The sequence below is a fragment of the Rhyacophila brunnea genome, unplaced genomic scaffold (assembly GCF_057557595.1).
Source record: "Rhyacophila brunnea isolate RB1 unplaced genomic scaffold, BYU_Rbru_1.0 scaffold_7, whole genome shotgun sequence".
Taxonomy (NCBI): domain Eukaryota; kingdom Metazoa; phylum Arthropoda; class Insecta; order Trichoptera; family Rhyacophilidae; genus Rhyacophila; species Rhyacophila brunnea.
In genome coordinates this window covers 12,470,024-12,497,227 of record NW_028233339.1, presented here as the reverse complement: position 1 = coordinate 12,497,227, position 27,204 = coordinate 12,470,024, and the positions used below count along the sequence as shown (strand labels likewise).

Here is a 27,204-nt window from a genome sequence, read left to right as displayed (position 1 = left end):
TTTTTTGAGACTCTTTTGACCGGACCTTCCGTACCGATGGCGGGTGCTTTTTTCGGGATATTTTGACGGGGTAGTTAGTGAAAATACAAAAATGCGAATTTTTCACGTAATTTCAATGTAAAAAACCATAAAAAATACATTAAAAAATATGCAATAAAATTACTCAAAGGTATGCATTAAAAAAATGTGGAAAAAAATGTTTTTGTGTTAAAACTTGACGGCCACTTAAAAATCAAATTTCTAATGGGTACTGTTCGGTTATACCGGAGCCAGCGGAAAACGCATTTTGAAAATAGCCGATAAACTGTATTATTTGTTAGGTTAACCTAACCAAACCTAACCTAACCTAACCTAACCTAACCTAACCCAACCTAACCGAACCTAAACTAACCCAAACTAACAAATAATCCAGTTTATCGGCTATTTTCAAAATGCGTTTTCCGCTGGCTCCGGTATAACCGAACAGTACCTTCTAATGTATTTAGTCTATGGCTCCAACCAATGCTACCCACCTATAATACACTTTACGCGAATTGGGTAAAAATTGTAGCAATTTTGAAAGCGCTTTAGTGTACGTATATTTTTCATATTTAATTCATAAAAATTATAGAATATTTTGGCGTAAAATATTAATATTATTTACAATTTTTTAATCTGGCGTGGAAATAAAATTATTTAGTCTATGTCTGTGCCGCTGTCGCATTGGTGTGATGCCAAATGTGAAATTCGCATCAAATGCAAGCGGTACGACGGCGATAGCGGGTGCGTTGTGAATATTCGCGTTGGTTTGTGGGAGCCTCTATAATTAAGATTATATTTAATATTATTATGTACTATACGGTTGGCAGCACTGGACTGACGGGTTTATATTTTATTTTTAAGGCCATCCTCCCACGGCGCAACTTATGTCCGTCGGAACTGAAACTAAAATTCCAGCCAGTATCTAGCTAATGTATTTCAATGGCGGCTCGCTGACGGCGAGACTGGAATCTCTCAGCTTCAAAACGGTCGCGAAGAGATGCGACATGCTAGTCGCGCGGTCTCTGAAGTTTCCAGTCACCGTAAAACAGTGGTACCAACATCATTAGATTTCGGTGAAAAATCATATTTTCTTACCAAAATTGGTTAAATATTAATTGGAAAATCAAAATAACCTTATGTAAACGCTGCAGCGCCCGTGTTGTCAGTTTTTGTACAACACGGTTGATAGTTGAGCTTGACAGTTTGAGGTTATGTGATTATTATTTCAACTGGGTTTCAGTAGCGCCGTGTGCGAAGCATCACATTGGTCAGTTTATGAGCTCTTTCACAAACCAGTTCCATCAGATTTCAGTTGCGCCGTGGGAGGATGGCCTAAGTTTTTCCTAGATGGATGACAGATCGTTTTACACTGCGCATGCGCAAGTTAGCTTAGTTTTCAGTAGAGATGGCGCTGTCGGATGACAGATGTTTTGCACGAGTCCGTATCGTTTATGATTGCAACGTCTATAATGCGCTAGCCTTTTTAACAAGAACCTCGCGCACTATAACTAGGTGACATAAAGTTGGCAGCACTGTAACCATAGATAATGTGTTCGTATATTTGTCTATGGTTCTGTCAACTAGTCTATACTCTATATTTTGTTCTCAAAAGTCAAAATAGTCCGCCAAACGCACAGCTAATATACTTTTGCCAAGCGGTTCGTTGTATAAATTTAGATAGTGATGATATGCGTGGCTATTAATGGTAATACTGCTTAAATAATTATCGTCAGTTAAATCAACCTCAACACGTGCCTGTTCTGTTTTCCATTTTCAAAAGATCACGATGTTAAAATGTTATTGTTAGTCTTTCTGTAGTTATATATTCTAGCCTATTTTTAGTTATTTAAATGTGGTAATTAATTAGTATTTAATTAAATATTATCAAATATTCCTTTGCCATGACGCTTCCTTCGTCACCTGCAAATTCAAAACACCAGCAATAATTTTCCAACAAAATCCCACTAACACTGTTCAACAACTTCCGTAGATGTCTGCCCATAAAATTGTATCAGCTACAAAGAAGAAAAGGGGGCTTCAGTGCCGTAGATGAACGCATGACATTTTATCATTTTGTTTTGCCGGAAACAGTTTATCCTATGTAGACAATTATGGACAACTATGGAGATGCTTTTCGATTAATGAGGGCGATGTACTTAAGTTTATTAAAAAAACTAAAGAATACCTCCTCGCTCTTTGGGACCTGATTATGTCCCTACATTTTTTTAAAGGGTTGTATTGACTTTGTCAAAGGCCCGCTTTCATATATATTTAATCTCGCAATGGAGACAGGTATCTTTCCGGAAACCTGGAAGATGTCGAAGGTTACTCCAATCCATAAGAGTGGTACAGAGTCATCAGTGGAGAATTACAGGCCGGTAGCTGTTCTCTCTGCACCAGCAAAAGTTCTTGAGATGATCATGCACAACATGATTTCTCCAAAAATTGAGTCATTTATAATAAATGAACAGCGTGGATTTAGAGCCGGCCGATCAACGGAAACTAACCTGATGCTATTTACCGATTATGTGTCATCGGCACTGGATAGAGGCCACCAGGTTGACTGTTCTTACAATGACTTCTCGAAAGCATTTGACAAAGTCGATCATGACATCCGTCGGATCGATTTTTGAAGCTATTCGGGAGTTATTTTAGGAACCGTCAACAATACGTAACGTTAAGGCCTTTATCAGTCACATACCTTTTACACATTTTCTGGTGTCCCCCAGGGCTCAAACTTAGTGCTGTTGCTGTTCACGATTTTTATAAATGACAGCATTGGTAATAAAAAATGCTATGTTTTTGATGTTCGCTGATGACTTGAAACTCTTTTTGGAAGTTGTCACCTTGGACGATTGTCGTCAGCTCCAACTTGATATAGATAATATATTAAATTGGGGCAGGCGTAACAAACTAGAATTCAATATTGATAAATGCAATCTTTTATCGTTTACCAGAGCCTCAAAAGTGTTGTTTTTCCAATACTCGATGCATGACAGAGTTCTGTCACGAATATCATCTGTAAGGGATCTTGGCATTACGTTTGAGAGTAAACTGACATTTATTAGTCATATAGTTACCATTTGTAACAAGGCGCTTAAAAAGTTGGGCTTCGTCATGCGTACTTCCCGGGTCTTTTTGGATGTTACGGCATTAAAACTTTTATTTAATTCTTTAGTTCGAAACAGACTTGAGAGTGGGTCTATTGTTTGGGCACCGCATCAGTTGAAGTATGGCCTTATGGTGGAGAGGGTACAGAAGAAATTCTTGCGACTCCTTTACTTGAGGTTGTATGGATACTATCCGTGGCTTTATCCAACTGACTTTCTCTTAGGCATGCTTACATACTGCAATTTAGAAGAAATCTTTATTTAGCCATGTATTTTTTTCGACTTATACGAGGTATAAATAAGAACTCTGCCATTCTGGGCAGTGATGACCTGTGTGTCCCTGATAACTATCTTAGAAGTTGAGATCATCAGTTGTTTATTCTCCCAAGGTGCAGAACCAACCTGCCACTGGTAATGCCAATTGGGAGGCCGATAACTATGTTCAACAAAATTGCTTCGGGTGTTGATATATTCCACCTACGTGAGAATGAGTTTAGGTGGACGTTGTTTTATAAATTCTTAAAATAGGGTCTGCTTAACTCATCCGGTGTACTTCCTTGTACCCATCTAATTTATCTACTGATCTATCTCCTTTTTTATGTAATACTGTTTTATATATCTTTGTTTCTAAATGTCATGTTGTGAACGTCTTAAACTTATAATTTGTAATGTCCACAATATGTTAAAAAAAAAAAAAATTGAAAAAATTAAATAAATTGAAAATTACACAATTGTTAATTTAAAGTTTGATATTTTGATACATTTCAAAATGTCATTGTCACACTAAAAGTTACGGAAGCAGGGCGATTTTCATTCAAAGATTATGTATCGTAAGGGGAGGCATCCAAATAGAGAAAACGGAGTAACAGAAGAGGGTAAATGTGCCGCAGATGCCGTCATGAGGTTTTATAACTTTCTTTTTAGACCAAACCTAACCTAATATAAAGTTCCATTTACACGGTTCGCTTTTGACCATCATCGCGGATGAATCTTCCGCAGTCACTCGTATAAACGCACATTCACCCTCGAATCATCAAAAGTGATCATCCGGAATCGAAATCGAATAAAGTTAAACATAATCTACTTTTCGATCATCGCGGATGATTGCAAAAGTGGCACGCATGCGCCCCACGCCACTACCCATGCCACGTATGCGCAATGCGCCCCTGACTACTGTCATCTATTTACATAAATAGGTACGTAAACTGTCATTCTGAATTGAAAACAAACCGGTTACATAAATACTCCCATGATATTACGTCGCATTACCCATGTTTTTATCCACCAATGCCACTTTTTCCTATTCCTCTTTCTCTCTATGAAAATAATCATCTGCGATGATCATCCGCAGTGACTCGTGTAAACTAGCCTTTACCTGAAATAATCTCAGTTTGTGATAATGTATGAAAATTTTAAATTTTAAATTAACAATTAATTGGATCGAAAAGCCTATGCGCCGACAGAAAAAAGTATTTATTATAATTGTCTACATGGAATAAACTGTTTTTGTAAAAAAAAATTATAAAAGCTCATGACGGCATCCGTTACCCAGAAGAGAAGCGTAACTCGTATCTCATGCGTATAAAAAAAATCTCATTGTCGTTTTATATTATATTAATCGTGTGAATATCGTACATTCGTATACAATTTCACATAAAGATAATTTAAGTAATGCTTACCCCCAAGTCTCATCTTTCCTCAATCTCTTATGAAACTGTTACCTGTTAACCATAACAGACCAATGTTACGCATATCCAATGCGTTGATCCCAACATTATTGAATTGAATCATGAGAATGTAAAAGGCGTGTAGTTACATTCAGTTGTAATAAAATATGATTTTATTTAGATTTTGAGAGGGAAACATTAGCCATAATTCCTATTTTTATGTTGTCGTCATTTTCAAATTCGAGGTGGAAGCCCCTGAAAGAGGAGATATTAATCTCCATGTTTTAAACTGAGGCGTAGTCTTGTATTATCGTCACACAGTAGGCAATGATGGTGAAAGAGAGTGTGCTAGGACACTGCCAGTGTTTATACCAACATGACATGTACTATAGTAGTAGATCACAGCCTTCTCAAAGTTGGACATGTCTGATATGGACTGAAAAATTAAAACATCTGCTCCAAGACGCAGCACATGAATCTCCACAAGATGGATCTGTTCTCTATACAGACATTACACACAATGGTTAGCAATGCACTCAACCCATTGGCTCCATTATCTCAATCAAAACATACATATTGAGCCATGGAATTCAAACTCGCCATCCATGAGGAAAGTTAGAGGCGGGTGGTCTGTCTACCACTGCGTGTGTGTTATATTATTTTTTTTTAATTTCAGAATATTGATGTAGAATCTCAATTTACATGATGTCGTCCTCTCCTGAAGGTATGTTATCTATTTTTTCATGTCGTGTTAATTAGGGATTGCAATACCGAATGAAATTACCAATACCGGTATTTCGGTATTTTCTATTGAATACCGGTTTTAATGCCAGTATTCAACAGGAAATATATGAAAACAAAAGTATCTACTAATAAATATATTATATATAAAAATCTCTTTAAAATATTAATATTTTATAGCAAAACTATCTAAATATGTACATATATGTAAACCTTTGAAAAAGGTAAAGATTAGATATGGTAGAGATATTGATGTTTACAAATACCTACGTAGTATGTAAACTGTTGACACTTTCTTCTTCAAATGATCTTTCAATAAATTTATATTATGTAATGTTCATTTAGGTATGTGCCGCTCTGGTGATTCCACCTAACGTTTTATTAGTTTATTGCATTTTTTACACTGACCAATTCTTTAGTTTCATCCTGTAAAAATTAAAAGTTTTGTTCAAAAAAATCCATTTCTCCATTATTGTGTAAGCTACGCTTTAGTAGTTAAACATAAAATAATTAGGCACAGACAAGTCCATTATTGTTTATAATTATTATTTCATCATGAAATATTCGCTACTAGGACTTTGGTTACTAATGATTATACAAACGAACAGTATTTAACCATGAATTCAGAAACATCTAAAAATACACTGGACAACCTCTAACACTGGCTTTCAGTAACAAATATTTAATGTTTTTTTTTTACATTTTTAGATCATGCGCCTCTCAAATGCCATTTGGAAATTTTAAGGAAGCATTTTGGTCATACATCGTTCAGACCGATGCAATGGAAAATTATCCACTCTGTGATGGAAGATAAAAAAGATAATTGTGTGATAATGGCTACAGGATATGGAAAATCATTGTGCTATCAATATCCTGCTGTTTTCAAACATGGATTGTCAATAATTATATGTCCCCTTATTTCTTTGATGGAAGACCAGGTTCAAGCTTTAGAGGTAATATTATTATTGAATAGGATCGCCCATGACTTCATTTGCGCGAAATATGAAAATAAAAATTAATTAAATATATACCTACAATAAAAAAATAAACCGATTCGTTTTGAATGTAATTTATCCACCTATTATTATTTTCAAATCAATCAAATGGACAACGGTTGGATCTAGGCGCTACTTTTCTGTTCTATTTCTATGAATATCCAGTCACCGCATTGAACCATGTACATCAGTATCAAATTAGACTGATAGATCGACTGAGCTCACGCGATCGACAACGGTTGAATGTTGGATGACAAGTCCCGCTACTCACACCTCACCTCCCCATTCCACCGGTGATTTTGACCACTTTACCTATTCATACCACGATTCACGATGAATAATTATTGTAAACGCACTATTTTCGAGAAGTTTATAATCTGAATAGTGCGCCGTGACATGTAAAAGATAGATATCAAATTGATTTGTTATTGGATTTGAAATGTTTTTGTAGAAGAGCAGACCACAGAATTAATTTGCCCAATTATATTTCAGGTGGCAAATATACCGTCATGTTATCTCGGTTCAGCACAGACAAAAACAGGTGATGTCATTGACAAATTAATGGAAGGATTTTATAGATTGGTGTATTTAACTCCAGAGTACGCATCCGGGGAGTCAGGTACCAGGTTTTTTCTTTAATAATATAATTACAGTAGGTAATGGCGACAATTCAATATTAAGTGAATTTGCCGGCCAATGTGCTTTGCCAATTTACGCACCTCCACCATACCTAATTGCGACGAAATAACCTATTAACTATACCAGTGCTCCGCAACCGGTGTGCCGCGGGATGATGCTAGGTGTGCCGCGGTGCATTGCTTCCAAAAAAACAAATATTTTTGTATATTATACAATGCTTACTTAAAGTAGCCAAATTTGCGTACATGGCTGGTAATATATTTGAGCACCTGCATGAACTTAATAAAATGCAAGGTTAGAATGAAAATAATTAATTTTGGATCCGACTCAAAAACATTTAAAACTTTGCTGCAAAAGAAATTTCATCATTACTTTCATACAATCAATACGACTGGATTCGAAACCCTTTTGCAACCAATGCCAAAAATTTGAACTCAAGTTATAATTAAAAACAATAAGCAGTCTTGCTTGAAGGGTCTTGACCAAGAACTTCGGGTTGCACATTCAAATATCAAGTCAAAAAAATATATAAAACTTGTACGTTCATTGAAACAAGCTCAGGTATTACATTAATTAGTTATTATATTGATAATACAAATACCTACATAGAAATATGTACATTAAGTTCTTCGTTGTGTGGTATGTATATTTAATTATTATTTATCAAAAAATAACATAAATTAATGTAATTTTGGTGCATGGCCCCCACAAGGGGGGGGGGGGGGAGGCGGTGTGGCATGTCAACCAGATAAGTGAGATAAACACAAATTACAAATTTGCTCACATAGTAAAAAAAAGTCGCCTGCGGGCTATTTTACTACGCTAGTATTAATATTTTAAAACATACGATTGTAGGATACAATTTATTATTATTTTGTCAATATTTGACAAATAATAATTATTCTTAACCCGACAACTAACCATAATTCAAGTGGTTTAATAAATACCAAAGATCCTGGCCTGGGGTCCCCCTTCAGGATGTGGGGTTCATGTTTTGATGTATACATTGTTTTACATATGGTGTGTCGCGAATTCACACTTTTGGTGTGCCGTGGACAGTGACGTCCCGTGGAGGTAGGCAGATTGAGCGTTGCATGGGGGCGGCAGTTACCCAAAGGGCGGCAAATCGAAGAGAATCACTGGGTTATATAAGTATAGAAATAGCTACCTAAACTTAGTAACACAGGAAATACCTTTCCATTACAAAAATCAGCTCACTGATTGGAAACAAAATGTATTAATTAGGTACCTACCTACTATAAAAGTTTCAACAGGATTTTTTGTCGGTTTCGCGATGTCTAGTTTACTTCCGTTGTCCTTGGATGTCACTTTCTTGGTGAACAGCAATGACACGTGCACACCTAATTTAAAATTTATCCAAATATGTTTACCAGTCACTCTTGTCAAGTGTATTTTTAAATGTAGACACCTATCTGAAACTGTAGACTCGCAATATTGCTTATTGGAGCAGAGATGGCATTTAAATTAGATTTAGATATTGGAGTCATGAAAGGATGATAAAAAGTACTGTAAGTATAAAAAAATGTGCCGGCATTTTGGCACTGCCTAGGGGTGGCATTTTGTCTAGGGACGTCACTGGCCGTGGATGAGAAAAGGTTGCGGAGCATTAAACTATACGACTGTAGTGTTTATCAAATGTCGTTAATATAATTATAATATATCTTCCAAATTTTAGTCACTTATAATTTTAAATTAAATTATTTTTTGAATAATTCACAATATTAAAGAATGTGACGTTCTTTATTGAACATACATATTTTGTAAACACCTCAGAAACACACCCATCAGGAAAATCTTGAAAGCTTGCAGTTACAATAAATAAATAATACAATACAATAAATAGCCAAGAATGGTGCAAAAATCTTTAAATAGTATGACATTGTTGATCTGTTATTGTAACTAATATTTGTATGAACCTCAGAGTAATAATATAATATAGGGAGCGGCTATTGTTCGGCAAAATGAAGCCGTGTTTCTTGCGTATAACGCACAGTAGAACTTCAATTTTATTATTGTCAACGTTATACCATCGTGATGCTTCTTAGTACGGCTACCAAATTTAAACACAAAATAGTTAACCATGTGTTCTAAATATCATTGTTAGGTAATAATTGAGCGTAGTTATACACAATGCAGCAGTTATTGTGATTTCCATAAACTCACACGTTTGTTTTACGTTCTGCACAAATCAGCCAAGCTGCTGTCATGCAAAAATCTCATATAAATGCGTTTTAAAGATTTTACAAACCGCAGAATATGACTTTTTCGATCTGCATAAAGCAACCAAGCTGCTGTCATACAAAAATGTCATATCAATGCGTTTTAAAAATATGCCATTTTCGATGTATGATAATTATTATGTACCTAATTATTAAAATCCTAATTGTGTAAGGTGTGTTTTTCTACATTCAATTAATAAACATTATTTTCTCAATTACATTATATGTTTTTCATTTTATTATATATAAAATATATAATATAATTTAATATGTAGATTTTTCATGTAAAAATTAGTGCCAGGCAGCTAAATATTAATTTATAATTTGCAAGTTTTTCGAATTATTTTCAGAACTTTGAAATTCCCATAATACTTGAGTAACTTAGATGGTTTTTTTTAAAGAAAATAGTTGCAAAAATAAAGATTTTTCTTACAAAAATAAGAGTTGGCTGCATTCCAGAATGAAGATTCTAAAAAAACGGTTTTGCACAAAACAGCATGGACTGCTAAAACACCATAATTTCATAGATTTTATGCTTTTATCTTTTGAAAAGTTACACAAAATCATACATATATATATAATATCTATCATTCAAAATGTATAAATAGTATACACAGGCTTTGTGGATTTAAAGAAACACACTTTATATAAAAGTCCTTCTATCTCTGATTGAGGTTGGTGTGGAATGGCTGCTTTGCGTATAACTACGCTCAATTGAGGGTATTAGTTTCAAAGTCAGTAATCTCCATTTGTACTTTTTTATATTTTTCTTGATTCAGGTTCTGGAAGTACTTTTTCATCGTATGCATATTCATAAAATATCAAATATTCAGCTTCGTTAGATAGTTAAATGGAATTGAAGCAGAGGTTGATTGCAACGTTGTTTATATTCATCACCCACCATTTTTTTATATTCCACGAACAACTTTAAACATGATTTTATATTAATTTTAACAACATGAGTACATTTTATTTTTCTATTCGCTTTTTCTAATCGATTATTAATATATTTCCAAAAAGAAAACATCTTATTTTCAGTCCTGAATATGCTTGACATTTTTTTGCAATTATCACAAAATGTCGAAATAATTAGATTACTGATTTTGAAACTGACAGTCTCAATTTTCTTGCTTTTTAGGTATGGCGTTGTTGAAACAACTCCACAAAACTGTGAATGTCACACTTCTGGCGATTGATGAGGCTCACTGTGTTTCTCAGTGGGGACACGACTTTCGGCCGGCCTATAAACACTTGGAAAAACTGCGATCTGCTTTGCCGTTCGTACCGATATTGGCCGTGACCGCAACCGCAACAGACGTAGTCAAAAATGACATCATACAAATGTTAGGTCTGAGGTAAAATAAATAATTTAATATGTTCTTAGACTTACAACTGTTTCTGCCTCTGATTGCCTTTTGGATTTGATGCCTCCCTCCTTATGTATTGCCAGAGCATTCCATAAGCTATGTGTATTCAGTGTGCCCCGGGTACCGCAGGCTGTTTGAATACGATGATAATTCCAGCCAGTCTTTTAATTAATGCAGTTTATTACAATGATCGAGTTGTGTACTTTGAGGATTGTCTTTTTCAGACTATAAACTAAACTAATCTTCCTTTTGATACCGTAACCATTCATCTATTATTTTTAGATTTCTATACCATTTTCGTTATATAAATGTTTCCTTTAAATTTATTTTGAATAAAATATACTGCGCAAAAATTGACAAAGAGTGAAAAACGTCTTAGTCGGCTCGCACATCGGAACTCGTCTCGCCTAAAAACGTGTCGAATACGTCGATGTGACGTCATCGTTATTTAACGAAACAACATAACACGCGTTGCCAAATTGGTATGACTTGTCATAAATTTCTTTCCACGCTCAAATGATCCATAATGTGTTCTTGTGATGAGATCATGTGTGAAATAGTCCGTTTCTGACTTAACGAAATTTCTGCGGGTATACAATTTCACTCATTTGTTAAATGTGGGACCAAATATGGAAAAAGATGGACTTAGCTATAAATAAATTGATCCATTTTTTTAGTAAATAAAATTTAGAGTAGTAGAGAATTAAGAAAATATAATGTTAAGAAAAATACTAGGTACCTGAAAAGAAAATTATGATTACATGAAATGGTTATTAGCTAGTTATAAGTCCATTGGCTCCACGGTCTGGATTCAAACACACTTGAATTTTATTCAGCTACGAGTTACTTTTGTTTTGCCTTACTCCAATGCGGCCACTAATATGGATACTTACATATATTTTATTTTGATGTTCATTCTAGGTCTCCTGAAATATTGTCTTCCGGTTTCGATAGGCCCAATCTATATTTCAAAGCGCTTAAAAAGTCTACAGATCCCTTCGCTGATATATCCAAAGTTTTACTTCACGAAAGGAAAATATTTAATATTGCAAACGGATCCGTCATCATTTACTGTCTCACCAAAAAAATTACGGACTCTGTCGCAGATGCCCTAAATTGTAAGATAACAAAATTTAAAGCTACGAGGGTGGGTCAATAATTCCTTAGAAAAAAGCATTAAAACAGTTTTTATTTTTGTATTTTTTTTTTATTTCTCAACATAATCTCCTTGGAGCTCAATACACTTGGTTAGACGTTTCTCAATTTTTTTTAAACCGTCAGAAAAATAAGTTTTCGTTTTTTAGCTGGTCCAATAAAAATGCATAATAATCCCCTGTTATTGTTTTTCCTTTTTCCAAATAGTCAACGAAAATAATTCCACGTGCATCCCAAAATACAGTGGCCATAACCTTACCGGCTGATTTTACGGTTTTCGCCTTCTTTGGACATGGTTCGCCTTTCGCAATCCACTGCTTTGACTGTTCTTTCGTCTCGGGAGTATAGTGGTGTATCCATGTTTCATCTACAGTCACAAAGCGACGAAAAAAATCATCCGGATTGCGTTGCATGAGCGACAACAGGGCTTTAGAGGCCACCACCCTATTGCGTTTATTGTCGACTGTGAGCAAACGCGGCACCCATCTTGCAGAAACTTTTTTCCTGCCCAATTTGTCATGTAAAATAGAAATGACGCTACCTTTTGAGATCCCTGTAACCTCAATTATCTCACTCAACTTTAATCTTCGGTCACTTAACACCATATCGTGGATTTTATTGATCATTTCTGGTGTAGTCACCTCTACAGGACGTCCTGAGCGTGGTTCATCCTTTGTTGATGTACGACCACGTTTAAATTCATTTAACCAGTTATAAATAGTTGCAAGTGAAGGAGCAGATATGCCGTGAACTAAATCCAACTCATTTTTTATTTCCTTTGCTGTTAACCCTTTTATATTAAAATGTTTAATAACAGCTCTAAACTCAATTTTCTCCATTTTTGTAAACAAGCAATTTTTTTTTTAAATGTACGAAAATAAAAAACAACAACCCGACCAATCTGATTGAAACTTCGCAGCATACTGAATCGGTAGTGCCGCTGCATGAAAACAAACCGCTTACAGTACTAGTCGCGCCACCTGTCGGCTTTTCTAAGGACTTATTGACCCACCCTCGTATATTAAAATAATAATAGTATGATGAAATAGTGCGCAGATACTGTATGTCCAGTTTTGATCGAATTTGAGTTAACACTCGGACACCCGGCGTTTACACTCAAAACTTACACGTACCTAATCCCACTATTTCGCACACATATTCGAATTTGCGAACATATTTTGAAAAAAAATCATATCTTTTTATCCAGTTGCAGTTACCGTACATTGGACCGGAACTGAATGGAATGACCTACGAAGGAATGAGCATAATGTATAAATCACGGCAATCAGAAAGGCCGGCAAATATGGCCGACATTGCATGATTCACAAACATAAAATACACAAAATTACAAACACATACGAAGTTTACTGCATACGTACAGACCACGTGATATTTGTTTACGCAAAATCGTCGCGTTCCAAGATGGCGAATTTGGTTGTCCGTTTTTATACTGCAATAAATCAGTATGTTCCTTCCTTTCTTTTTTTATTCAATGGGAATGACACGTAGTTTATTTATAACAAATAGATCAAAATGGTTTATTTTTGGAATATGTATAACAATTCGTAAAATATTTAATTTCGAATACAGTTTGCACTTCTAAATACAACACAATTTTATTTTCAAGTTCAATTGTTTTTTTTATTATATTACTTCAATAACCCGGGACTAGAATAGGCTCGTATATAATGACGTGGGTAGTAACTCTATAGTAGTGAGTAGAGACGTCACATTATAATGAAGCTGTAGTAATGGGAGCATGATAAAACATACCTACAATTTTATTACAATGTATAACATATAATTAGCACAACATAACCAGATTTTTATTTTTATAAACACGTAATTACCGTGAAGGTAAGATAACAGTGCCGAAAATAAATCGCAATGGCGGAAAATGAGGATGTGTTATCTTTAACCAATATATCGCACCCGGGGAATAATAGTGGCACAAGTCGAAAAACCTGTTTCTTCAGGAGAGCAGTTTGAATATTTTATGTTTGTGTGTTAAATCAGTTTATTATAAATTTCAAAATATTTTCCATCAAAATGTGGGAACTAGGTATTTGATTAGGTTACAAATCTGAATTTTTTAAATTTTTTATATTTTAAGGGTATATAAGACAAAATTCGAGTTTGTGCCATTGTTGGTTATTGCCAAAATTTTATCTTGTGCCTCTGAATAATATAATTATGAAACATGATATTGTTAAAATATAATGTAAATAAAATCCAATTTGTAAACATTTTTATTTAAACCAAATAAGTATAAACAAAATAAAAATAAACCTTTTTTCTTATTACAAACAAAGTTGCTTACGACACGCTTATAAATTAAAAATTGTCAATGAAAATTATTATTGAAACAAGTAGGTAAGTCATCAGCATAATTTCAAAATAGCTGGAGAAACATTTTAATTATAAAAAACAATAGTTTATACTAATAAACCACAACATTGAAAAAAATATAGAATAAAGTCAATAATACATAAACAAATTAACGTGGAAATCAATTATCATCAAGAATATTATCAACCCTATCAGCATCGGTAGTAGTTGAAGCCTTCAATTTTTTGTAAAACTGATGATAGTGACTTGGAATAAGTTGTGCTTCAAATAAAGACCATAGATTTTAAAAGACATTCGCAAGAATAGAGGCACAACTTTATATAAGCGTGAAGTTGGCACACTTGCATCATCTGGTTTTGAATTTTATCCTCAATAACAATGGCACAATGATCATTGTGCCACTATTTCTGCTTGAATTTAAGTAAAATTTTATAATATAATAATGATAAAATTGCTTTTAAGGTCACCATTATATTTTTAAGAATTATGCCGCTGTTTGTGCGGATAGAAATAATATCTAGGAACATTTCTGCATACTTAACTCAAAAATGACAAATTTGGACTTGTGCCACTATTATTCCCCGGGTGCGATATCGACACTAAAATATATTTCAACAATAATTCAGGATATCCAACAACCTGCAGTATTACTTTTTTATTTAAATCTGTGACTGGTTAAAAAATTATCACAAATAATATTCTAATGGAAAGTCATCTGAACCTATAAATCATTTTTCAAGGGTTATTTTCAACCACAAATATAAGAAGAACTAACTCTACACAAAAAATCTTAGTCATGAATCAAACCCTGTTGAATAGTATTACGAAAAAAATAATTCTCAAGTAGTCTGTCTCGCGCTAGCAGATGACGATTCGCCGACCGGGTGTGAGAATAATACGATAATTTCCGCGTTAATGCGGGACTGGGTGTCTGAGTGTTAATATACACAAAATGATTGTCTGCATCATAGCTTTATGGTGTAAAAATATTGTATGTCCAAGTATGGTATTTCAAAAGATATTGTCTCGTTCAAATAATATATAATAAATAATTAAAAAGATAAAAAGAACATTTTATATACAACGTTTTAAAATTTTCTGTTGAATTATTATGCTCAATATGCTTGTACTTGATAAGAAGTAAATAAAAAACAAACAAACAAATATAGAATACTGAAATGTCATTTTGACATTTCATTTTGATTTTCATAGTAACGCACGTATATATTAATAATTTAGTTGCTAGGACCACCCCCTTAGCAACCAATAATAGTCTTTTACTTTTTACGGATTTTTCTGAAATAACTTTCCATAGAAAACAGAATTAACTGAAAATGAATTCAATTCTGCTTAAAGATGGCTAAAAGTATTAAAAGAATGCATTGGCATCGTGTTCTGATATATTCTAAAAGTTTCAAATGTCTAGCTAGTCGGGAAGTTAGTTAAAAATCGATTGCAAGATTTTTACTCGACAAACAACCACCGGACAAACAAGAATACGAGCTAATAAAAACGTTTTAAAATACGTCCATGTCGCCATTGATTTGAATCTTTCAAATTGAATTTTCTCAAAACATACATCATCCGCGCATCAATCTATCTATAAATAAACTCATTGTGAAGTACGAGCTGTGCTGCATTTTAATGAAAAAATCAGTTGGTTCATTTTGTTATCATGCAGGTCAGTTTGCTGTTTCAGTTCTGTTCTTAATAAGTACCAAAAAGAAAAATAACATAATTCAGGCAAAGTATTATAAACAAACAGTATGATAATGAGATTGTTATTATATTATATCTATTAAATTATCTGTTTATTACGGTTTCAGCGAATAACATAAAGTGTCACTCCTATCACGCTGGACTTTCTCTTAAAACTAGGAAATTTGTTCATGAACAATTCGTGAAAGACGAAATAAAAGTTCTGGTAGCTACAATTGCTTTTGGAATGGGAATAGACAAGCCAAATGTAAGGTGAGATGAACAATGATTCTTAACAGTAGGTACTTGATATTGTTATTCATAATATCAACACTAGTTTATCATTTTTTAAGTTTTAGGAGACAGTTGTTTTAATTAGTATTGTATTTATCTTTTTGTTAAAATTAACACTACCTACTTTCCGTCAAAGTATTAGCCAAATAGAGATTGTAGGTTGAAGATTGTTTCAGGATATTTCAAAAAGTACAGTAAAACATCGTTACTTTGAAATCGGCAGGACAAAAAAAATGGTAAAAAGTCCAATCCCAGAATTAATTGAAAAAATCTATCTTGGACTGCGCAGTGTGTTATTTATTTTGCTTATTTTACAGGTGCGTCATCCACTATGGTGCGTCCAGCGTTATGGAAGGCTATTATCAAGAAGCGGGAAGAGCGGGCCGCGATGGTAACCCATCGCTTTGTATTCTCTATCACTCGCCAACTGATTTTTCCACACATGAGTAAAATGTTTCTTTAATTAATACAATATATTATATTATATTCTCTACTGAAACTAAATCAGCAAGAAATATGATTATCTACTAAAATTATTACAGTAATCATATTTTCCTTGTTTACTGTCACACTCAATGTTAATGATTTCGAGATTCCCGAAAACCTGTAACGAGATTCTCATCATATTAAGAAATTTGCATATCTGTAAGCAGAATAAATCAGAAATACTTCAAAGAAAACCAAAAACTATTCTACAACATCGAAAATCCACAATAAAAATAATGATAATAACGACTAATCGTAATAATATCCTGAATATACATAATTTTATGTATATGACTGTCAATCTTATTTTATTTGATAATTCAGTTTTTCTGCATTCTTGCAGTGTTAACTCAATTTTACCACAATATTTTCCAGAAACTTACGTGAATTCGGAAGCATGTCCACCAATGCAAAATTGCAGCAAGAAAGCCTAAATAAATATATGAAGCATTATGTATCATCGCGAAATTGCAGGCGGCATTTGATCTTGTCGTACTTTGATAAAGAATTGCTTCCTCCTTCATCCCACCGAACCGACTGCTGTGATAATTGTACCAGAATGTAAGATTTTCATGTACATTATTTAATTGGTTTCATCAAATAATCGAGTCATATTTATCAGTTCACATTAAAAAGATCACTCAAAAGGAAGAAACACATTATTGTCACGTCACATCAGGACACACGAGTTCAGGGTAAGCTCACACCACTGGCAAAAAGTGTGCATATGTGTATCAAAACTAAACCAAAGTCACCTTACCCGAATCATATTGCACCACCAACCTTACGCACAGTGGGGCGTTCAGTAACGTGGAGGCCCGACGCAATGACTGATTTGGAGGCAAGCAAATTTTAAGTTTCCCTAAATAAATCCATGTGTACGGTTTTTTTTTTATTTTCTATAAATTATACATTCTTTAATCAAAATCTTTAATATAAGTATATCATATTGTTAAATTAAAAATAACATCCGACCACCATTTAACACTGTTATCCAAGCTATGTGGATAACAGGCACCGCTAGCTCAGGGTACTGGGTTTTCGCACTATCTCTCTGATGAATTCCAATCCTGTTACGGAAAGGACCATCGAAATCAATTGGTATTCGATGGATAATGTTTACCATACCGCTGCAGGAGTTAATTGCGAGCACTGAAAACTTAACTCGAATTGGACGCCAAAGCCTTTTCTATGAAAGAAAAGAACATAAAAGAACATAATATTATGGGATACAATTAAATTAAATGAAACACCGTGATGAAAATGTAATTAAAAGTCAATGGTACAAAAATGGCGACATGACGCCATAGTCAAATCACCACCGTTCATAAACGACGATGTTATAATACATAAATGAATATTTACGTTATACAAAAGACATATTAGCGTCTGCAAACTAAAATATTAACACAATAAGTCCTCAGCAACTTAACCTAACTTAAACCAAAATATCCACATGTGAGTGAGGTTATAATTAAAACAAATACTTAAAATTAATTAATACTAAAAAAATGAAATTGAAATGTATTTACAGCCGCTTGGCAATTGCCAAGCGGGAATCGCTCCTCCCACGTCCTCTCGTTCCCAAGGGTCAACCAGAAAAGGAAGGAGATCCAAACAAAATTCGATCGCCTGACATCGATTCCCCCCACCACTTATCCAACCCGGAAGCTTGAAGTGCCAACCGCAGGATTTTTGTGTTGCCCACGAGAGAAAAACCTCTCCACTAATTATGATTGTTAATTAGCCCGTTGGTGACGTCTGCAACGTCACAATATACTTCCACTAATAAAAATTCAGGTCCAAGGAATCTACTGTCAAAGATGTATAATTTAATATTGGAACTATCTGCCTTAATTTTCTGTCCCCAAGCAGTGCATGGCTTGCTTAGTCCCACGCGATGTCACTGATTTTAACATGATTTAACAGTGTAATCTAAATTCGGATTATTTAACAAGCTACTACTTGCAAGTTTTCCTTATTCAAAATAAAAGGTTACATACTTTTTTCCTATCTGTTAATAACTACTAGGAACCTATTTTTTATTTAAACAGATCTATAGAAACACTACTTTTTTATAGGTTCTAGGTTCAGTTTCATTTAAAAAATTGCTTTGGGTTCAGTTCCGATTCCATAAAAAAATATATTAGGTATATAGTTTTATATTAAAAAACTAAAATATTTAAATTCAAGAGCTTTGAGTAGTTAGCTATACTTCATACCCATTCCAGGTGGAGCATACGCGCACCAGAATTTATAACTTTTACACATATCTTTGTTTTTAGTGGTTTGGAAGAGAGCTACATATGACAGGTAAATAACACGGTTGTTCTGATGATTAGGGCCCGGATTTATATGCTAATGCATGTTTTGTTAGGGTGTATGCACAGCTATGGGAGTTGCACAGAAATCCGTTTCGAAAGATGCAGAATCCAAAAATTAAGTTTTATTGTGCATATAAATGCATATTTGAAACGTTAGAGCGTATAGACAGTAGTGCATATTTCATTAATAAATGCATATTTTAGGGCTTTTGCATTTATAATTTTATCGAAACATAACTAAATCAGGTAGATGCACTTGCATTTTTAATGGCATCCCCGAGCATTTCATTAATTTATCAGAAAAAGTGAAGTCAACTCGGGCACCTTTATATAAATTTTGCACTATCACCTCTGTGGACGTTGAGAGATCATTTTCCGCATATAAACAAAATATTGACAGATATGCAGAAAATGTAATGCATGAGAAAATTGAAAAAAATATTGTAACTTATTTTTTCTGACAAAAAAACAGCAAATAGTATTTAGGAATAGTTGTCATTTTTGTTTTTTTAAGTTGTGTTTAGTTTCCATAGTTTACAGTTTGCATTTCTTGTTCCATTATTTGTACCTACTTGTAAACAAAGTATTTTGAAAATTGTAATTGATTAACTTTATATTGATTATTTGTGTTTTTTTGTTATTGTATTATATTGCTTAAGATTATTAATTCGATTTTTTATTGGTAATATTGGGTGAAGTGGGTATTTACAATATTTTTCCATAAAAATGTAAATTTTTAACTCCATATTTCTTTGGTTTTAGTGCATATTTCGATGATTTTAAGTGCATATGTGCATGCATATAATCATGTTTTTTGTTGCATATAAATCCGCTCCCTACTGATAATTCTAGTATGTGAGTTCTTGTGACGTGATAATAATGTGTTTCTGCTTTTACTTGTGTAATATGTATAATATTTTGTAAGCGGGTATTTTTGAACAGCGGTTTCATATTATATGTTTTTTTCTTCTTTGCTATGCTCACAATGCACAGCATGTAAGCATGAAAGTAGTAGTTACCCTTTGTTCAGTGTAATTTAATAGTCCAGCTAATGGCCTGTTATTTTTAGGGCAAACACACCGAAAGATTCTCTCCGTTATGAAGGCATAAACGAAAATGGTCTCTATGACTTTTCAAAAGACACAGAACTCTTTTTAAACGCCATTGATTGTTTTCATCCGAAAGCATTTGGCGTAGGAATGATCATCGCTCTTCTCAAGGGATCCAAGACAAAAAAATTAAATACGTCTTATCTCACTACCGCCATACACGGAGCTGGTTCCTCAAAAAGTGACATGTGGTGGAAACAGATTGGTTAGTTTTAACGATGCTATTCTTAATTAACAGTCAAATGAAATATTATAATGACTTTGTCACCGTTACAATTATTTTACATATTTATTTGATAAAATTTTTTATGTTTTTTTTTGTATATTTTTCTGTCTATATTACGAATTTAATTGATTTCTTATAATGTAACAACATATTCGAATTTTACTGAATAGCGTTCCTGCTAGAGCAAGAAAATTTTATTAAAAAAGAAAGAAGAAATTTCGGGAACATTGGTATTTCTGTTATCCTAAAAGATCGCAACGGGGAAACTTGGTTGAGATCCAGAAAAAGAGGAAAAGCTGATCCAGTGCTACTAATGCCAACTGCAGATATAGTGGCATGTTTGAAAACTAAATCGTATGTACCTTTTTGTAACAGATAATAAATATAACTGTTTGATGAATATATTATAAAATTGAACAGATATGTTGTTCCTGATTTTTGTTATTAAGACGATACATCAGTGAAACGGCAAATAATTTTCAACTATAGGTGCGACGAAATTTTGGACTCGCTGGCATTCTGAGAGCGAACGTCGAGGTGTCAATATGTCAATTCGTTTCGTGATGGCGACGGGGGTATTAATTCTTAAATCGTGTAAAGATGACTAAAAACGTTACCCATTAACTTGAAAATGAAAACATGTCAGTGAATATATTATTATTGTTACTAATAGTACAATAAACAGAACATTAAATGGACGCATGTTGGATTTATATGACAAATTATATTTCATTCGGCATGCGTCATTTGCACCCGTAATCCGCGCATCACCTAGCCACGATCTTTTTAGACCATGCCTCAACTGAGGTATAGCCTTAAGTATTATTTTTTTAATCTCATATGTCCAGTCCAAATACAAAGTGATGGCCAAGGAAATTTCAAGACATTTATATATTTAATATGGATTATTCATTAACCATTCACTCAATCTCTGATTGAGTGCAGTGCAATCGGAAATAAAATCGAGAAAGAAAACTCAGATATCCTTGCCATGCATCAAAATACTCTAAAGGTTATTAATTAATATTAAATTACATAAAGTTTTTCCTTTTCAGTGTCCAACCGTTACTCGGAGATAGTAGTGATAAAATTGACTTACAACAGTTTGTAAGAGAAACTCCCTCTACTTCATCTAAGTCAAATGAATCGTCAAGTGTAGTTATCCAGTTGAATGAATATGAAGAAAAAATCATGGCCGTAAGGAAAATATTGTCTAAACGATATTTAAATTTAATTGGTATAATTCAAATCGGAGCAGGTGCTATGCCTTACTAAAAGGTATACAGTCGATTCCACTCAATTGGGTTCGCATAGGGACTAAGGAATTTTGGCGAATTCCACATTAAATTGTCACCTCCGAAAGGGGGGGGTGATGACTGATGCGCTGGACCCCCCTGATGATGTATGGTCATTATGTCATGGTGATATCGTCTGCTGGCTTCTTTCGGGGACATGCTTAAGTTGATTGACAACGCGGAAATATTGGCGAAAACGGCGTTTTATTGTTCGGAATACAGTTAGGTACAAAGTACTACAGCATAGGAAATATTCAAAAATATTTTTTAAAAAAATAATAAATTTAAAATGGCGGTGACGCCGAGAGCGCGGCGCCACAGCCGACGTCCGCAGAGACCAAAAACCGAATGAATCCACCTTTTTGGAGTAGGTTAACTCAGGCAAGAATTAAAAATATTACCTACAAATTCTGTCACTGAAAAATGACAAAAGGACAGCCTTTACACCCCATGTACCTGGCTGGTAGGTACATTGGGTGTCATATTTCTGAGAATTTTTGCTAACCACAGAAATATTCAACCAGACCTTTTCCAGGTACATGCTTTGAAAGGGACTGCATTTGCTGGGATTAACATTACTGCACTAAATTACAGCTTGCTTGTATGTTTAAAATTGAATAAGTATAAAATTTATAATGACGCTAGGTTTTACTTTGCTTGCTTCTAGAATTAATGTAGGTATAAAGAAAATGCAGGATTTTACATACATTAAGGGCTAGAATGATTTCATTAAATTTTGTAGAACTTGCAAAAGGGTGACTAAATTTTCATACATCTAAGCTTACGGGCTAGAAATTTGCCTCGCAGTCGATCTGTTCATGTTTGCATGAATCAGCCCAATGATGATTCAGGCCTCATGGCCTTGGATCCTCTGAGGATGCCATGGTTTAGGCGGTATCAAAATTAAACAATGAGTATTTTTCTTTCAAAAAAAATTGATTTTATTTCTATACAGTAGCCGTAAGAATAATACATTCTTAAATAAAATAATTAGTAGGTACTTACATACGATTTAATTCTGCAAAAATGTATCAAGTGTATTCACAGTCTTAATTTTCATGTAACATGGTACATAAATTGTTGAAAATTCTTGACAATTGACAACAGGAACTTTTAACATGCAATAATAGAGGCCACTTTCACCAGCACGGTATTTAAATGTCATCTGCACAAATATTTCAGCGCATTTACTGTCCCAATTATGCAATGTAAATTACTGTTAGTTCCTTGGTTAGGTTTTCGTTCCTGAAGATTTGACCCAAATAAACGGCTGCCCCAATTAGCCAGTGGCCCGATTAAATGGAATCTGTATTTCGATAATATCTTGTTTTTCTTATATCCTTTTCGTGATAAATCTTTATCACATTGTTTTTGGTTCAATAGTCATAGTCATCATAATATTATGTTATTGATATATTCCACCTGTATTATATTTATCTTAATTATAATAGACTTAATTATATACTATAGCGTTGTGGGTCCCAGGTTCGAATCCTGGGTCTGGCAAGTACACACATTGTTTTCCAATTCGTGTATGAGTCAAGAGTATGGACCTAATTGGTTGAGCAAGTGGCTGACATCCATTTCTCGTAAAAACAAAATCTGTTAATACAAACCTCCACTCTGTAGAGGTTGATATGATCTTATTAGCATCAGACATGGTCGAATAATAATCATAATTATAGAAATCATCACAGGGCATGGTCATAATTCTTGCTTCATCATTTTCTTACCTCACAATTTAGAAGATTCTCACTGTGACTTATTTTCTGTAATTCTCAGGAACTTATGAAGGTCAGGCATATTTTAGCCAGGACTGGCAACATAATGCCATATGTGGTGGCTTCAGATATTGCTTTGCAACAAATGGCTGTCAAACGACCGTTGACCTTAACTCAGTTAGTGGATGGAAAGTGTGAGTAAAATATATTTGATTCTCGTATATTATTTTCTATAGTATATTACCGACATGAGCTGGGGAAAATTTTTTATTGAATACCTAAATTATTATTACATCCAGACTGGAAAGGTTGCCACACTTTTTCCTGTTCGCAAGCTGAATATGCATGTCAAGAACGCTAGTGTAGGAAGCAGTTTTACAAAGCAGTCTTACAATTTGTTGCTCACATTCTTTTTGTCTCTTTGGACTGTATGGCATCGGCGAAGGATGGAGCTAGCCTGTGTAGATTCGACATAAATAGTGTCCACTAAACTTTGTTAGTCATACTTATTTGTTTTCATGGAAGTAGGAATACAGATTGCAGTTGTTATTGGTTAGTTTTTAAAATGCAATTAAACCCTGCCTAGACCAAACCATAATAGTCGAGGTGGGCTGTGGAGAGCCGACAAAAATAATGCACACTTTCCCAATCATACTTGTTTGTTTTCATTGAATGAAGAATACAAATTTCAGGTAGTTTTTAAAATTCGGTTAAACCCAAACACAATGGACCAATAACCAAAACACATTACAAGAATATTTTTTATGGTTTGTTTTAGGCAGGGTTTAATTGAATTTTAAAAACTAACCAATTGCAATTTGTATTCTTAGTTCATCGAAAACAGCAACGTTGAGTGTGCACTATTTATGTCGGATTACCATAGCCAGTGCCGTACGGAGTTTTGACATTTTTTTGTGAAGAATGTGTTGGGAGAAATAAGGAAATCAGAAAGAAATGCTATTTTACTTATATTTTATATACATTTTTATTTTCATTTCAGTTGATGGAATGTCAGATTCGAAAATATCAAAGTTTGGCAGTTCTTTTGTAAGTCAAATCAAACAGTTCTGTGTTGATAATCCACAACCCGTACAAACCATAGACGAAATTCTCTCACAGCATCCGTTACCTCTGACATCTGTGGGCCAACTTCCATCGTTTAATTTGTCCCAAAGACAATCGCTCAGTCTTTTCAATGAAGGGAAAACTATTCAAGAAGTTGCAGCCATTAGGTTTGTCAATCTTGTCATTTGTTAATTATACTAAGTCACTGCATTAAGTTATACTCGGTGAGGTTTAGTTGTTAGTCATTATTTAGCTTTGTAAATAACGTTATATTTTTTTATTATGCATTTTTTTTAGAAAATTGGAAACATCAACCATTATGAATCATTTCACAAGTGCGATGCGGTCTGGTTGTAAAATTGACATACGGACATTAATAACGGCACCAAAACTGAAATGTATTATCGATGTCATAAAATCTGCTCCTATTAACAGAGGTATGAAACAAAATATATTTTATATGTTGTCATCCACTGTTGTCATATTGATGGATTTAATTTTTCTACCTGTATTCATTGTATCATGCGTAAGCTCCACTCATTTTACAACGTTTTTCTTAGCTCGTATTCTTATTTGTCCGGTGGTTCTTTGTCCGGTACAAATCTTGCAATCGATGTTTAACTAACTTTCCGACTAGCTAGACATTTGAAACTTTTAGAATATACCAGAACACGATGCCAATGCATTTTTTAATACTTTTAGCCATCTTTAGGTAGAATTTAATTCATTTTCAGTTAATTCTGTTTTGTATGAAAAGTTATTTCGATACCATTATTGGTTGCTAGGGGGTCCTAGCAACTAAATTATTAATATATACGTGCGTTACTATGGAAATCAATATGACATGTCAGAATGACATTTCAGTATTATTTCTATCAAGTACAATTTTTTTTGATCGTTTAAGCTAGTCAAGTCAAGTTTATATGATTCAACAGAAAATTTAAAAACGTTGTATGTAAAAAGTTCTTTTTATCTTGTAGTTATTTTTAAATTAAAATAAGGCTGTTTCCAAAGATGTTGAAGAAAGCGTACTGTGGTTTCCTTAACAAAATCACTGAACCTAGTTTCAGTTTGTCATAAGTGACATTTTCTACGCAACAAATAACGATTATCTTCCTAAATTTTCAGAGTTTGTATGAACATTAATTAGTAAACCAGAGGTCTTTTTTTTACTTTACTTTCATAAATTAAATTTCTCCATCTCTATAGAAGAAGGTTTTCTTCAATATCTCTGGCTATTTCATAATTTACATTTTGTTCATTTGTTTCAGATATGAGCAAACTTGGTCCTATAAAAAATAATTGTCCCCCTGTCATTAAATATGACGAAATCAAATTGACTATAGCATATTTAGAAGTGAGGAACCATCTCGACGACCTTAACTGTGTTTACAAAGATGACTACAGTCTGGGAGAAAAAAATGGGATTGAAGTTTTTGAATGCAAAACTGTTTCTCCTTTTGGTTTATGCATAGAAGAACAACAAACCAATTTATCAAATTCTCCATCTGTAACTGATTCTGTTTCGGTGACTACTAACACATCGCAAAATGAAGTTCTTAATGTTCCTCATGTAGGATTAATTACCCAAAAAAAATCTGATACAATCTGCATTGATGATGGTCCTTGGGATGCGGATGATATTTTTAACACATCGCAAAATGAAGTTCTCAATGTTCCTCATGTAGGATTAATTACCCAAAAAAGTTCTGAAGTAGTGTGCATTGATGATGACCCTTGGGATGAAGATGATATTTTTGCAGAAAATATTGATCAGTTGGACAAAGATATGAATCGGTCCATCGATTGCACAATAAAAAAAAATATTGTTCCAGATGTTATTCGTTTAGATATTGAAGGAAAACTTTCTATCCAAAGTCTAAATGAAGTACAAAATCTAGATAAAATTAATACCACTCGTGCAACCCAACAAACCAGTGAAACATTGCATGTCGGTATTGATGAATCGAGTGGAAGTATACAGAAAAGAAAGGTTCCTGATTGGCAAACAGATGCGGTACAAGCTAAACGAGTAATGAAGAATAAAATGGCTAAGAATAGTTTATTTAATTGAGAATGTTATGTATTTTTATCCAAAATAAAGTATGTTTGTATGAAAACAACTTTGTTAATTTATTTAATTCTCTACCTGAGCAGTTATTAAAAATTATTCTTCAATTATAGTTAGTGAATAATATAATATCATACAGCGCCCATTCTAGCAGTCATGTTTAATATTTATACAAAAGTTGGTCAATCTCTTGATTATTGTAGATATATGTGTTATTGTGGATTAAGAAAATTAACAGAAACGTGTTGCCGTGTTAACTAGTTAGAATAGCCCTGCAAGTGTTAACTTTTGTTTTAGCAGTAGACATGACTATTGGGATATGGCTAGCATTAAGATAATTTTAAAACCACTAAGTTTGCGAAACTGGTGTCACATCAATGCTGTTCAGCTAACTATTAATTACTATAATATGACACGAGGCATCTATTTTCAAAACTGAATATTTGTAGTGAAAGTAAGTAAGTAAGTTCGTTCGATGGAAATTGAAGTGAGACATTGAAACGGAGGGCCCACTGTGTAAGAATAATGATTGCACTCTCTACCACTCTCGCAGTATCAATCAGTCGAAGAAGTGGATAACGTTTTCATCACGCATTGTGTACCAATGACCCACCGGTTGTTTGCTATGATT

General features: G+C 33.8%; 1 protein-coding gene across 2 annotated transcripts; it reads left to right on the top strand.

Annotated features, from left to right (window-relative positions):
- The first annotated feature begins 1,584 nt into the window (after positions 1-1,584).
- On the top strand, positions 1,585-26,618 carry LOC147064506 (uncharacterized). 2 transcript variants are annotated; one of them, XM_085957527.1, is made up of 16 exons: positions 1,585-1,726; positions 5,475-5,522; positions 6,248-6,492; positions 7,027-7,153; positions 10,552-10,768; positions 11,702-11,898; positions 16,111-16,255; positions 16,594-16,722; positions 17,138-17,323; positions 20,156-20,400; positions 20,592-20,775; positions 21,477-21,618; positions 23,499-23,631; positions 24,438-24,669; positions 24,800-24,939; positions 25,774-26,618. In XM_085957527.1, the coding sequence occupies exons 2-16, from the start codon at positions 5,501-5,503 to the stop codon at positions 26,574-26,576; spliced, it is 3,147 nt and encodes a 1,048-aa protein (XP_085813653.1). In that variant the 5' UTR covers positions 1,585-1,726; positions 5,475-5,500; the 3' UTR covers positions 26,577-26,618. The 2 variants fall into 2 exon arrangements, with proteins under 2 accessions (XP_085813653.1, XP_085813654.1); XM_085957528.1 differs by having other exon boundaries at positions 1,585-1,823.
- Positions 26,619-27,204: the final 586 nt, after the last annotated feature.

Bases quoted from the DNA above. Each gene is read 5' to 3' on its own strand.
- LOC147064506 (XM_085957527.1), top strand. From the start codon at position 5,501: ATGATGTCGTCCTCTCCTGAAG. The intron at 6,493-7,026 runs GTAATATTATTA...ATTATATTTCAG, and splicing joins ACCAGGTTCAAGCTTTAGAG to GTGGCAAATATACCGTCATG. The intron at 21,619-23,498 runs GTAAGGAAAATA...TGTAATTCTCAG, and splicing joins ATGAAGAAAAAATCATGGCC to GAACTTATGAAGGTCAGGCA.